This window comes from Podarcis bocagei (assembly GCF_964188305.1).
Source record: "Podarcis bocagei genome assembly, chromosome: 7".
NCBI classification, from domain to species: domain Eukaryota; kingdom Metazoa; phylum Chordata; class Lepidosauria; order Squamata; family Lacertidae; genus Podarcis; species Podarcis bocagei.
Genome location: NC_138132.1, coordinates 9,663,414 through 9,677,949, shown reverse-complemented (window position 1 = coordinate 9,677,949; position 14,536 = coordinate 9,663,414). Strand labels below are relative to the sequence as shown.

The window sequence follows — 14,536 nt, the reverse complement described above, 5'->3', positions numbered from 1 at the left end:
AACCGGTTTTGGGTTCGAGGGATCGTGTTCTTGGCAGGGTGAGCCGCTCAGAGGTTGCCTGGATGTGACCGGGATGTGGCTGGCTGCAAAAGACTTGGGCCAATTCCGGTGTCACGACTGGGGCATCCCGAGGCGATGGCGCTCCTCCGTCAAGATCGCGGCTGCCGCCGCTCTCCCTGGAGCCAGCTGGCCTTTCTGTCTTCCTTGCCAGGAAAGGCTGTAATTTCACCACTCCTGTTGGGACTTGCTGGCTGCAGGGCTTGGAGGTTTTTAAAGCCGTCTTTTCGCCTCTCCCCAGCGGCAGCTCCACCCAGGAAGTGAAGGAGGGGGTGTGCACTGCTGTATATATAACTCCTTCGCTGGGGAGCAAGGCGGCTGGACAGCTACTGTGGCAAAAGCCGGAGAACTTTTATTTTCTTTTATTCTGCCTGGCTCCTCCGCTTCGCCTTCCTCCTTCCCCTTGCGGCTGAGGCGACTGCCTCTCCCTGGAAAAGAGAAGAGCGGCAAAAACTTTTATTCACACACGCACAGGACTAAAGTAAAGACTAAACACACCACCCACGGTCCCACACTGTCATTTCTTATTTTATTTTTATTTTTCTTATTTTCTTATTTTATTTTTTATATAAAAATTTCCCTTTCTTTTCATTTCTTATTTTATTTTTATTTTTTATATAAATTTTTATTAGCTTTTTAACATATCATTTTCAACAGTAATTGGGTTCGAGTCCTGTGTTGGCAAAACGATGCCTGTATTGTGGGGGGTTGGACTGGATGACCCCTGGGACCCGACTCTACAGTTTGGGGAAATGTCCTCCTCTTTATTCCTCCGGCAGGTGAGGACTAGTTGTGGCTACTCCGGTTCTGAGGGGAATGAGTCCTTTTCTTTATTGCTGGAAGCCCCTAAAAAATCCAACCCCAGTCATTTATACAATATCAAGGAGGAGCCTTTTAGGTTCTTATTTTGTTCCTGTTTCTATATCTGGGTTTAATGTTTGTTCCTGTCAGTTACTTTGAGTCATTGCCACAGAAATTTACATAGCCAAAGCTAAGCAGGTCTCGGCCTACGCGGGGCCTGATCAGGAGACTGACACCAATGCCTTAAGTTTCCTGAATCAAAAGTGAAATGATAATAATTGCAAAAACAAAGATTGGTCCGTGACAGGGGAGGAGTCATAGAATCCTAGAATCGTAGGGTTGGGACCCCGAGGGTCATCCAGTCCAACCCCCTTCAATGAAGGGATCTTTTTGCCCCACGTAGAGCTTGAACACACGACCCTGAGATTAAGGGTCTCGTGCTCCACTGACGGAGCTATCCCAGACGCGTTTTGTCTATTTGATATATTTATTTGAATCGATTTCTACCCCATCCTTCAGTAGACAGAAAGCGGGAAAGTCCCCCCACTGAACTCCTGTTGCATGTCACCCATCATACTATGAACATGGTTTAGAAAAGCGGCCAGGAATCTGTTGCCCTGCAGCTCCCATTGTTCTTCACTGTCCGATATGCTGGCTGGCACTGATGGAGACTGGAGCTCACCAACAACTAGAGGACCACAGTATTAAAAAATTCCTTCCAGTAGCACCTTAGAGACCAACTATGTTTGTTATTGGTGTCAGCTATTGTGTGCATGCACACTTCTTCGGATGCTGCAGGTTCCCCATCCCGTCATGCCCTGGATTTTTTTTCTGCAGTGCTGAGATCCTGACCCACCTCCCACCTGTGGACACAGGGGCCATTCCATCCTGACCCACCTCCCACCTGTGGCCCATTCCATCCTGACCCACCTCCCACCTGTGGACCATTCCATCCTGACCCACCTCCCACCTGTGGACACAGGGGCCATTCCATCCTGACCCACCTCCCACCTATGGACCATTCCATCCTGACCCACCTCCCACCTGTGGACCATTCCATCCTGACCCACCTCCCACCTGTGGACACAGGGGCCATTCCATCCTGACCCACCTCCCACCTATGGACCATTCCATCCTGACCCACCTCCCACCTGTGGACACAGGGACCATTCCATCCTGACCCACCTCCCACCTATGGACCATTCCATCCTGACCCACCTCCCACCTGTGGACCATTCCATCCTGACCCACCTCCCACCTGTGGACACAGGGGCCATTCCGTGCCCTTCCTCTGCCCATTTGGTTGGCACGCCGTGTGCTCAGAGGACATCATTTGGTACAGAGGCTCCCAGCTGCCGATTCCTACGCTAGGGATCCGTTTCTGGTGAATTGCATCCTCCCCTCTTTCCTGGTCCTGCCGCTTCCTGGCCTGCAGCAGCGGCCTAACGCTAGAACTGTGCTGAAAATTCAGCGCAAACACCCCTTCATTTCCCCCAACCATTCTGCATCAGTTAACGAGGAAAGAAACAGCGCTTTAAAATCATCAGAGGGGAGAGAAGGCTCCCAGTGAAACTCTCAGGTGTGCGGTGCAGGGTTCTCGATGCAAGGACTTTTCCTTCTGCGGTGGCACGGAAGGGTTCATGAGTGTCTTTCATTCTATAAATTGCTGGTCCCATGGTCTGCCCCCTTCCTGGGTGCCCATGCGTCAGCCAAAACCCAGGGAAAGACTTTATGGAGGTCAGGAAGTGCGGGCTGCAGAAAATGCTTGCAGGATAGAAAATTGCACCCACTCTGCCACTTTGCAATGATGAAATAGGCTTGAAATCCTGCACCGACCCCAAATTCTAAATAAGCTATAAAGAAAGTGCCCCGAGAATGAAAACGCTGCGAGGAATTTGCTCCCATGAGATGTTACAGTGGGCATCAACATGGCCACTTATTCTGTTAATGACTGATCTGCCCTGCTGTCCGAAGTGCATTAACGTTACCAGGACCACCCAAATTGTCACAAAATAGCAGCAAAGTTTTCCCCCCATTCCCTCAGACCTCATAATCAGGCAATGTGTTACACAAAGTAGGGGATGGAGAGATGGGGAGTTTAAAAACAACAAGAACACTATCTCCGTTCCCTCACCACAAAATATGGTTAACAGGAAGCTGGCTTGACAAGGCTCTTCTTGTGAGGGCTAGTATCTTAAAGTCTGCAGAGCACACCGCACTGCTTCTGATCATTATTAACAACGCTGTTTAGCACAGAACCATAGACTTGTAAACTTGGAAGGGACCTACGGGTCATCTAGTCCAACCCCCTGCAATGCAGGGATCTCGAACTCGCAACCCTGAGATTAAGAATCTCGTGCTCTGCTGACTGAGCTATCCCAGTTCCATGCATTTATACAGTGTATGAGTCCTTCACACACATATCCTTCAACTAACCCTGTCAGGTAGGCCACTGCCACTATCTCCGTATTACCGAGAGAAAAATGGCTCACGAGTTCCTAGCTGAGGTAAAATTTCAACCTCCTGCACCATTGGCCCACAATGCCACATCCACAGTGTACGTTTATAATACTGTTATACCATGGCTCTCCCGCAAATTAATCCTGGGAGTTGTAGTTTTGCCAGTCGGGAGTCCGCTATTCCCCTCGCAGAACTACGGTTCCCCAGAGCTCCCTGGGAAGAGGCATGGGTTGTTAAACCGCTCTGGGAATTGTAGCCCTGTGAGGGGGGGTGGCGCCTCTGGGCAACTACAGTTCCCGGGATTTCTTTGAGGGAAGCCATGGGTGCTAAAAGTGACGTAATAGTGCTTTTTGTGTGTGCATGATGCAAACATGGCCTCGGGGTTGCAAATTATTATTATTATTATTATTATTATTATTATTATTATTATTATTATTATTATTTATACCCCGCCCTCCCCAGCCAAGACCGGGCTCAGGGCGGCTAACACCAAATATAAAACAAATTGACTGAAATACAACTTAAAAACAAGATTGAAACACATTAAAACATTAAAACGCAGCCTCATTTCAGCAGAAACTCAAAAACTTTTTGGGGATCCCAATTCCCCCGTCGGCCACAAAGCCCACCGACTCGCTGAGTCGATCCTACCTCACAGGGTTGTTGTGAGGGTCAAATGGGGCGGGAGAGCCCTTCCTAAAAAATAAATGAAAATAAATAAACCAGAAGGAATAAGTTCAGGGACGGAGCTGCAGCGATAGCTCTTAGCCCTTGCCCAAGTTCCACCGTATATCCAGGATTCCTTTTTGCGGCTTCAGCCTGTAACCAGATACCAGAGGGCTGGCTTCTCATCCTAGCCCTCCTGGGGTGGGTGGGTGGGTGTTCAGACACGCCACCCCCCATATTTCCCAATTCAAGACGCCCCACTGCATGCCAAGCAAGCAAGCGGGCAATTCCAGCCGTGAGCTATTTCGGAGCAGCTGCGTCGGGCAGAGAGGGGTTGGCATTGTATTACGCCCAGAACGAACCCAAGCCACGTTACATGTGGCCAGATCCCATTTTGGGCTGCAGATTCACGGCACTTTTGCGGGGCACCGGCTATAAAAGGACAGCTCCTCTCTCTCTCTCGCTCCTCATCCTGGGCCTGCAATCGCCTATTTCTAGCCTGGCTCCATCGCTCCTCATTCTCGTTCAGAAACAGAGGAGTCTCGGCTGCAGAATACCTTGGTTGGATTCGTGCCACGGCCTTTTGCATTTCTTCCTTGTTTGTAAAAATAAAAAATAAAAAAATTGAGACGCGGCGAGGGCCTGCGTCCGGTTTGCACATTGCACTACGCCGCGGTAGTGTTGCTATCAGATCGGTCCTTTCGCCTTAAGAGTCGAGGTCCTGTCCCGCTCCTGACCTGCTGCTCCGAGAGACCCGGAGAAAAGCACCGTAAAGTCCAAAGAGAACCTAGGAATGCATCATTAAAAAATGAAATAAAAAAGTCCCAAGGGAGAAACAGATTGCAGAGAGGGAAGCTCAAAAAGAAAAGATTGTTTCTGGTTTGCATGTGGGGTGAGAGATGGACATCAGAGCCTGGCCTGATTTTGAAAGAAGAGTCAACTAAGTCTCCCTTTAAAGCACATTCAAAGCCCATTTCGCCCCTCAAAGAATTCTGGCTTTTGTCATCTGCCCCTCACAGAGCTGCAATTCCCAGTAATCCTGAAACTACAAATCCCAGAATTCTTTGAGGGGGGGGGGAAATGTACTTTGAATGTGCTTTACAGCGCGTACACAGCCTGAGTCATTATTCCCGAGGTTTGGGAGGGCAGTATGGGCTAGTGGTGAGATCACAGGATGGAGATGGAAGCTTAGTTGCTTTATTGCAGAGATGGGGGAACCTCGGGCTAAATGTGGCCCTCTGGAAGGCCATAACTCTCCCCACCACCACCACCGCACACTGTTGTTCCCCAGGAGTTAGCGTTCGAAACCATTCCTGCGTTGCCAGGAGTTGGACTAAATGACTCTTAAGGGCCCTTTCCAGCCCTACAATTCTATGCCATCTCTGAAGTTAATCTATAGCCGTCACAATTAGTTGCAGCTTACAGCTTTAGTCTCCACACCATTTTGTCTAATCCCCCTTTTAAAGTAACCCTTTGTGGAATGTAAGAAAGTAAAAAAAAACTTCTGGGAAATGATATATAATGAGATGAAAAAGATGTTGACATATACATTCTTAAAAAAAACCAGAAGCATTTTTACTTGGTATTATAAGTGAGGATACTAATACACAGGATGTTAAATTGTTTTTATACGCAACAACAGTGGCAAGAGAATTGTTGGCCCAGAAATGGAAGCAAGAAGAAATACTGACGAAAGAAGAATGGCAGACGAAATTAATGTACTACGCAGAATTGGATAAAATGAGAGGAAGGATTTGAAACCTGCGGGACCAGAGATTTACAGAAGACTGGAAGAAGTATACGAACTATTTGAAGAGCAACTGTAATCAACAAATTACGCTAGTAGGACTACAAGAAGTTTTGTAAGGAGAAATATATGAAATATTGCAAAGAAGAGAGATATTAGTTATGATGCTTACATTTAATAGTGAAAGTAAGAAATGTAAATTAAATGAAAAGATTGGAAAATTTTCAGATGTGATTGGTGGAAGTCAAAAAAAATTGTATAAGATATAAAAGTATGTTTAATAATTGTTGAAAATGTTATGTTAAAACACACACACACACATATACATAATATATATATAGAGAGAGAGAGAGAGTAACCCTTTGTGGTAGCAAATTCAATAGTTTCCAACAGCTACTTGCTGGGAAAGGAAGAATTCCTGGCTTTGGGATTAAGGCCTCCATTTTTCCTCCTTTTTACTCTGGAGAGGCAAGACTTCAGAAGCAAAATTAAGAAAAGGAAAGTGGCCAGTCAAATTGGGATGCAGTTAAGAGGACTGTCGGAAGAATCGTAGAATCGCAGCTGGAAGGGAGCACGAGGGTCATCTAGCCCAACCCCCTGCCAATGAAGGAATCCTTTGCCCAACATCAAACTCGAACTCAGGACCCTGAGATTAAGGGTTTCATGTTCTACAGACAGAGGTAACCCAGAAAACACCGACGCTGGGATGGAAATGAATACGCAGCGGGTCCGAGCAGAAAGGTGCTGATTGCCAGGCTTTCAAGGTAGAAACCGGGACTGGCCTCTACTCCATGGGGAGTGAATTTGATGTCCCAGGGCAAAAGGGTTTGATGGCAGTGCCATGGCGAGAAAATGCCATTCAACAGCCATTAGCTTTTCCAACCCTGTGGCTTTGGTGACCCCTGCTGGGCAGAGCCAGAACTCTTTTAATAATACTCTTTTTAATAATAATTTGACATTTTTACATTTTGTATATTTTAATATCGGACAGTGTTTAAAGGGGTCCCTGGGGAAAGAAAATTCTGCCTTCAAAATATTCAGTTCTCTTTACTTGCATTGCCGTGCGTGTGTGTGTATACATATACGTATACTGTATATATATATATATATTTATGTGTGTGTATATATATGTGTGTATGTGTGTGTGTGTGTATGTGTGTGTGTGTGTGTGAATAATTTTTACAAATTGAGATCAGCTTTTTAAAAATAATTCACCGCTATTGCCTCTGTTGAAAGGATAATGTAGTTTAAGAAGTAAAGCTGAATCTATAGCAAAATATGTTAAGGCTTTCACTTCAGAGATTGTAAAACCAAATTAAGACCATTGAAGGCTGCTTTTCCATATAAAACAGAGACATGGGGGAAATATAGCCAACTTCTGAAGTTAAGCTTTGTAAATGATGTAGGGAGGCTTGAAATCCAATATACATTTCCCAGGGAGCACACGCTATTGAAATCATTAGGGCTTACTTCTGAGCAGACATGCATAGGATCTCATGACCTGTTGTGCATTAATTTTTATTGTGGAGGAGCAACATATCACGGTCTTAAGGAAGGTTACGTTTCGGTTCTCCAAGTTTCTCATTTTCCCCATCTTAAATTCAGTAAGTTTCCCCAACAATCTGCAAAAAGAATTAAAAAATCCTCATGAAAATTCATCAGAATTTTTGTACAAATTTATCCTAATAACCATATTTTTGTATGTAGTTTTGACTAATATGAACATTTCTGCAAGCAATTTCCCCCAATAGATACATTTTTGCAAGCAATTTCCCCAAATATAGCACATTTTTGTATGTTATTTTCACTAATAAATGCATTTCCAACTGCACATTTTACCCTGGCATATGTATCTTTGAACACACTACTTGGCCAGAGAACTGCACTGAAAAATTTGGAGAAGAGCAAATTTTGAAGATTGGCTGTTTTGAATTGTATTGTGAATGTGGTAGGGTTCACCATTAAATGCGAACGGAATCAAACATCTTCCCCACCCATAAATTCGTAGGTGATCGGACCCTGGAGAAGTTAGGTCTTTATGTAGATCATCAGAGATCACCCACAGAACCTAGCAGGGAACTTATATCCTCTTGTTTCATGCTTCCAACCAGCTGAGCTCTGCAATAGGCTTAAATTATGAATATGTATGAATCCACTAACCAAACACCATGAATATTTACCTATACTTTCCATTTCATAGACAAACACTGTTTTTACCCGGCGATTTATGGCCTTTGCTTTCGGAAAGCTTTGGACATTTGCAGCCCAGTTCTGTGCATGTTTACTCAGAAGTAATTCTGACTTCAAAATATGTGTGCATAGGATTATAGACCCGGGATCCCTTCCAATATCAGTAGACAGAGAGGCGCACGTAACCCTCAGACCGTAGAGTCAGAATACCCTCCCAAGATAGTGCAAAGGCTAGAGATTTTTTATTACTGCTGTGCACTGTTTGACGACTGGATCTCGCTGGAGTTTGAGTTTCCAAAAATCAGAGCATTGTAGAACAAGCTTTGGATGACAAGTAGCTGAATGTCAAGGAGGCCGGGGCGTGGGTCTCCAACGAGGTTCTACTCAAGAGTAGGTCTACTGAACTGAATGAACCTCAGTTAGTTGTGTCCCTAAATTTCAACGAATCTACTCTGAGTAAGAACAACATTAGCTACAACCCAATATTATTGCGATAGGGTGGCGCTGTCGGTTAAACCACAGAGCCTAGGACTTGCCGATCAGAAGGTTAGTGGTTTGAATCCCCGTGACGGGGTGAGCTCCCGTTGCTCGGTCCCTGCTCCTGCCAACCTAGCAGTTTGAAAGCACGTCAAAGTGCAAGTAGATAAATAGGTACCGCGCCGGCGGGAAGGTAAACGGTGTTTCCGTGCACTGCTCTGGCTCACCAGAAGAGGCTTAGTCATGCTGGCCACATGACCCGGAAGCTGTACGCCGGCTCCCTCGGCCAATAAAGCAAGATGAGCGCCGCAACCCCAGAGTCGGCCACGACTGGACGTACAGTGGTGCCTCGCAAGATGAAACTAATTCGTTCCGTGAGTTTTTTCGTCTAGCGAATTTTTCGTCTTGCGAAGCACGGTGTCGGAAAAGTTTTGGAAAAGCTTCAAAAATCACCAAAAACCTCAAAAAAGGCTACCACACCACGTTCTATGAGTTGCTCCTCGAAGTCAAGTCGCAACTGTATTAACGGTGTTAAGAAAAAGGAAATAAACGCAAAACGTTTTCGTCTTGCGAAGCAAGCTCATAGGGAAATTCGTCTTGCGAAGCAGCTCAAAAACCGCAAAACCCTTTCGTCTAGCAGGTTTTTCGTCTTGCGAGGCATTCGTCTTGCGGGGCACCACTGTAATGGTCAGGGGTCCCTTTGCCTTTAATATTATTGCCTGGTGAAATGAATTTTTAAAGTTGTGCAGTGTGATCCTATGTGAAAGCAAGTTCTTTGGCTTACCCACCAAAATAGAGTGGAAGAATCCTAGAATCGGAAGCAACCACTAAGGAGCATATAGTCCATGGGTAGGCAAACTAAGGCCCGGGGGCTGGATCCAGCCCAATCACCTTCTAAATCCAGCCCGCAGATGGTCCAGGAATCAGCGTGTTTTTACAGGAGTAGAAGATGCCCTTTTATTTAAAATGCATCTCTGGGGTATTTGTGGGGCATAGGAATTCCTTCATTCCCCCCACCCCAAATATAATCCAGCCCCCCACAAGTTCTGAGGGACAGTGGACTGGCCCCCTGCTGAAAAAACTTGCTGATCTAGTCCAGCTCCGAGTGATGCAGGAATCTCAACTAAAGCATCCAAGACAGATGGCCGTGCAACCTCTGCTTAAAAACCTCCAATATAAGTGTTTTGTAGTCTTAGTCCATTAATTAAATCTGCATCTATTTGAATATTTTTTAAAGGGAAGTTTCTCGATTTTGAAATTTGAAAATCTTAATAGCACTTAAGTTTCTCCTCTTTTCACCCCTCAACCCCTCTCCACCCAACCGTAAGGAAACATGGACATAACCGGTTGATACCAACATTTACGAAGAAAAAGGAGTGAAGGTCACCTTGGTTACAAAACAAAAACTTCTCCCCACAGATCCCCATAAGCTTTTGGTGGTTTACATGCACATTCCTTTGTTGGTGTGTACGTGATGAAGTCTAACCAAGTGTTGGAAAAACCATTGAGTTTATTGTGTTTTCTTCTTTCACATACTTTGCCGGTTAGTTTTTCCATTAGAATCAAGTCCCAAACATATATAAACCGGAGTTCGAACAAATTCAAGTCCAAAGATCTCCTCGTAAATTTGAATAGGAGAATATAAATGGTTTCTTACTCGCTTTTATTTGCTTTTAAATAATGTGTGTCTGAGTCACAGCATAATGTGTGTCTGAGTCACAGCAGGCAACATCTTTAGAGAGAGCATCGTCCTTCCCCTGCAGTTGTTGCAACAAAAACAAGGATATGTATTAAAAGTCATTTTAATGTATACGGTAATTAGTTGGATTGTATCTGACTAAATCATACTCCAAGTAGAATCTCTGATATGATCTCAAGTCTGTTAATTTCAGTGGGCCGACTCAGACTTAAGTTGGCTAAAAAAAAAACGCCCACCAAAATCTTCTGGACAATGAATTGTATTTTTCTTGATCAAAATATTATTATTTTTTTGCTTGATCAACACTAAACCTTGCCACGCTTAAGATCACAAGAATTGCCCTGTTGGATCAGATCAATGGCCCTTCTAGTTTGGCATCCTTTTTCTCACAGTGGCCAAACAGATCCCTTTGGGAAAGCCACAAACAGGATCTGAGCACAGATCCAGATCCCCTCCTGCGATTCCCGGCGACCGACATTCAAAAGCACTGCTGCCTCCAGCTCTGGCACAATTTCTGTTTGATTTAATGATCCTGAGTTACATCAGCAAAACTGGGCCACTTCATTGCTTGCCTCTAGAGAATTTATGAACAAATTAAAAAGCACCCGTACTGATCTGTGGGAGATTCCCACTTTCCCTCTCTCTCCAAGGTGGTCAGGGATCTGTTGGCAAGCATGTGTCTTGAGAGACAATGGAGTGTGCCTCCGGGGGTGAAAACAAACTGTTGTGTCAGCAGCACCAAAGAGACTTCCCTGGGGTGCAAGTCTGGGGAGTGTGTATGGGCTGCCCAGATGACACGATCCCCCCCCCCCCCGGCCTCGCTGATGTGGTCCAAAAGAAAGCAGAGCAAAACATCTGGCAAGGCAGTAGAGGTTTAGGTTTAGGATCTGTTATGTACTGAGCCGAATCCTAGAACAATAGGATCCAGAATGCAGCAGTCTGATTGGTTCACAGGAGCCACCCAATCCAGCTTGAGGTGGAAGTGAATCAGCGACCTGATTGGCTTGCAGGAGTACCCAATCAGGCTCCTGGGTGAAGCGAATCAGCAACCTGATTGGCCTACAGGAGCAGCCCAGTATTAGCCAATCACGCGTGGCCCATTGTGTAAATAATGTATATATAGCTAGATGTTTTGGGGGAAAGTTTCATTCATTGCTACTATGAGCTGAATAAAGAGCATGAAATTCACACTCAACTCCGAGTATATTTCAGGATCAGAGTTTTCCTTCTCCTAAATGCGCTCCCTTCCCAGGTGGGCGAGCCCCATCTGCCCCACCCGTCCCTCAACAGCACGTGCGGAAATTGCCTCCTTGACCGTTGGACCCACTTTTGGTCTTGTCTGCTCAATCCACCGGAGCCTGTCTTCACATTCAGGGGAAGACCCTAACACGTTGAAACCCATCGGCTCCCCTCACCTGGTTTAGCCAGCCAGTCAGACCGTTCCTCGGTTGTGGCTGCTGTCGCCTGCTGACAGCTTCTAGGAGCCCCAGGTGAGAGCTGAATGCAGGGTGCGGACCAAAGGGGGGCAAACTACCCCAGAAAGAGCATGATGTGTCCCCCACCAGAGGTCCTAAAGGGACCCCTGACACCCTCTATACTCTGGCCAGCTATCCGAACCCACAGAAGCAGCTGGTTGCTGCAGAAGGAAAGGCAAAATCTGAAATATTGGATGGTATACCTTGAATGAACCAAGTGGCCCGCTTCTCCGCTCTGTTGAAATTTTGCCACCTCCCCCCCCAAAAAAAAGAGAGGTTCATCTGCCTTTAAGAACACAGCAGGCCCAAAATCTATTTGTTGTGTTTCCTTTTTTTAATTTAAATTTTATTAACATATAAAACACATCCATATACATTTACACAATACACATACACAACACACTACCTTATTTTCATAACATAAAACATACCTACATTACTCTATATAATATCTACCTATACTATACATATCAACATACCTACACACCTACCCCACACGGACACCCACCAAGTGACTTGAATTCCAGCCGTTCTTGTTACACTACTTTATTTTTCCAACTAGCTTAAACACATTTCATTATTTCTTTAGTCCCTTCTTCTATCTTGACTTTACTCTCCTTTCACTCTAATCCTTTTCTGAATTCACTCAGTATCTGTCAGAAATTCTACTTTTCCCACATAAATTTTGATGTATTCCTTGAAGATAGCCCACTCCTTATTCACTTTTTGCACCATATCTCCTCTTATCCTCCCGGTTAGTTCAGCAATATGGAAATATTCCATCATTTTAGATAACCAGTCTGTTTTAGTTGGGACGCTGCTACTTTTCCAATTTTTGGCAATCAATAACCTGTGGGTTAAACCACAGAGCCTAGGGCTTGCAGATCAGAAGGTCAGCAGTTCGAATCCCTGCGACGGAGTGAGCTCCCGTTGCCTGGTCCCTGCTCCTGCCAACCTAGCAGTTCGAAAGTACAAGTAGATAAATAGGTACCACTCTGGCGGGAAGGTAAGCGGTGTTTCCGTGCGCTGCTCTGGTTCGCCAGAAGCGGCTTAGTCATGCTGGCCACATGACCCGGAAGCTGTACGCCGGCTCCCTTGGCCAATAAAGCGAGATGAGCGCCGCAACCCCAGAGTCGGCCAAGACTGGACCTAATGGTCAGGGGCCCCTTTACCTTTACCTTACCTTGCTGCTGTAGTTGCATACATAAATACTGGTCTGACCGTTCTTTTTATTTTAATTTTGTTTTTAAGTTGTAATCATTCAACTTGTTTTTATTACTGCTTGTAAGCCGCTCTGAGCCCGGCCTTGGCTGGGGAGGGCGGGGTATAAATAAAAAATTATTATTATTATTATTATTATTATTATTATTATTATTATTATTATTATTATTATTATTATTATTATATTTCCTCTGACATGATACCTAGGAGAAAGGATTCTGGGGTTTTTTTTCCAAATGAAAATAAATGGTGCGTTTTCCTTGCTGGCAGAAGCTGTACACATTGAGGGAATCCTACCCTCCAGGAAACTCCATCTTTGAATGTGAAACATGGCACAGGGATGCAGTTTTCAGCACCGGCTCTCTGCACCCTGCTGAACACCTGGCTCCACCTGGAATGTGCACCACTTGCGAGTTGGTGATGCCACACAGCTGCACTGCTCTCCTCTACCCAACACCTCCAGCCTTTAGGGGCCGCAACCAGGTGGTCCCGTCGCTGGCATCCTTCCTGGGTCAGGAGGATGCTGGGAAACGGACATGCTTTCCGGGATCCGGAGCAGGCCGAGGAATCCGGGAAGGTTCTGCAGTTCCTGTACTTTCACCCTCGATTAGGCTGAGCGGAGGCAAGCGCCCCTGGGCAGCCGGCCAGCCAGCACAGCAAAGCAAGACAGCCGCTTTGGGGAAGGAGGGCAGTGACCTGGAAAAGGCCTTCCAGGTAGGGGCCGGCTTTCAGCCAAGCCAAGATCCGAAGCAGCCAAGCCAGGAGGCAGCTGCGAAGGCCACAGAGATGGAAAAGCTCTAGAAAACGGAAAGACACACACACACACACGTGGTCAAGGGTTTGGAGAAACGTCAGCCCAAGAAAAGGCTATGTGGGGGTCTTCGCCCCTGAATCCAAGCTGCTGGGAATCCCAAGTGGGAAGAGTGATGATGTACCTCCAGGTGCCCTGATTTTCCTGGGACAGTTCTGGAATTGCAAAATCCATCCTGGTTTCTGATTTGATCCCAGAACATCCCCATTTCCTCTGCCTGTGGTGCTGCCGCCAAGCTCAGGAAGGAGGAGCCAGGATTTGTCCCGAGTAGCGGTGGCAGCTACGGCTGCGAGGGAGCATCCTTTTGCCTCTCTACGGCCATTTCTGTTGGCCTCCTTCCTCACGCAGCTCATAGCATCTGCTGGAGAGCAGGCAAGGAGAGGCCCGTATTCCCTGTGTGATGAGGGGCAGGCAGAGAACAGGACTGCCCTTTGTGGGAAGAAAGGGGAGCAAAGATCACAAGAAGTCTTGATTTTTTAAAAAAATAATGCTTTGTGCGTCCATGTGTAATCTTGCCCCTTTCTAAAATTTATTTATTGGTGTGTGTGTGCTTTTCTTCTTGCAAACCTAAGGTAAAGGTAAAGGTACCCCCCTGACCATTAGGTCCAGTCGTGGCCGACTCTGGGGTTGCGGTGCTCATCTCGCTTTATTGGCCGAGGGAGCCGGCATACAGCTTCCGGGTCATGTGGCCAGCATGACTAAGCCGCTTCTGGCAAACCAGAGCAGCGCATGGAAACGCTGTTTACCTTCCTTCCAGAGCGGTACCTATTTATCTACTTGCACTTTTGCGTGCTTTTGAACTGCTAGGTTGGCAGGAGCAGGGACTGAGCAACGGGAGCTCACCCCATCACAGGGATTCGAACCGCTGACCTTCTGATCGGCAAGTCCTAGGCTCTGTGGTTTAACCCACAGCGCCACCCGCATCCCACCTA

At 46.1% G+C, this 14,536-nt stretch overlaps 1 protein-coding gene and 2 long non-coding RNA genes across 3 annotated transcripts in view; 1 reads left to right on the top strand and 2 right to left on the bottom strand.

Annotated features, from left to right (window-relative positions):
* LOC308590664 overlaps positions 1 to 14,536 on the top strand; it is a 105,786-nt gene that overhangs the window by 49,793 nt on the left and 41,457 nt on the right. The gene's annotated exons all lie outside the window — the stretch shown is intronic.
* B9D2 (B9 domain containing 2) overlaps positions 19 to 14,536 on the bottom strand; it is a 34,068-nt gene continuing 19,550 nt past the window's right edge. Inside the window, exon 4 of the mRNA XM_081200758.1 lies at positions 19 to 485. Coding sequence (XP_081056884.1) covers positions 271 to 485 — 215 coding nt within the window. The 3' untranslated portion in view covers positions 19 to 270. The remainder of the gene's footprint in view (positions 486 to 14,536) is intronic.
* LOC308590662 lies at positions 7,234 to 10,103 on the bottom strand. The gene is made up of 2 exons (XR_014009851.1): positions 10,056 to 10,103; positions 7,234 to 7,353 (listed from the first exon to the last, which is right to left on the bottom strand). It is a non-coding gene; the product is annotated as an uncharacterized lncRNA (long non-coding RNA).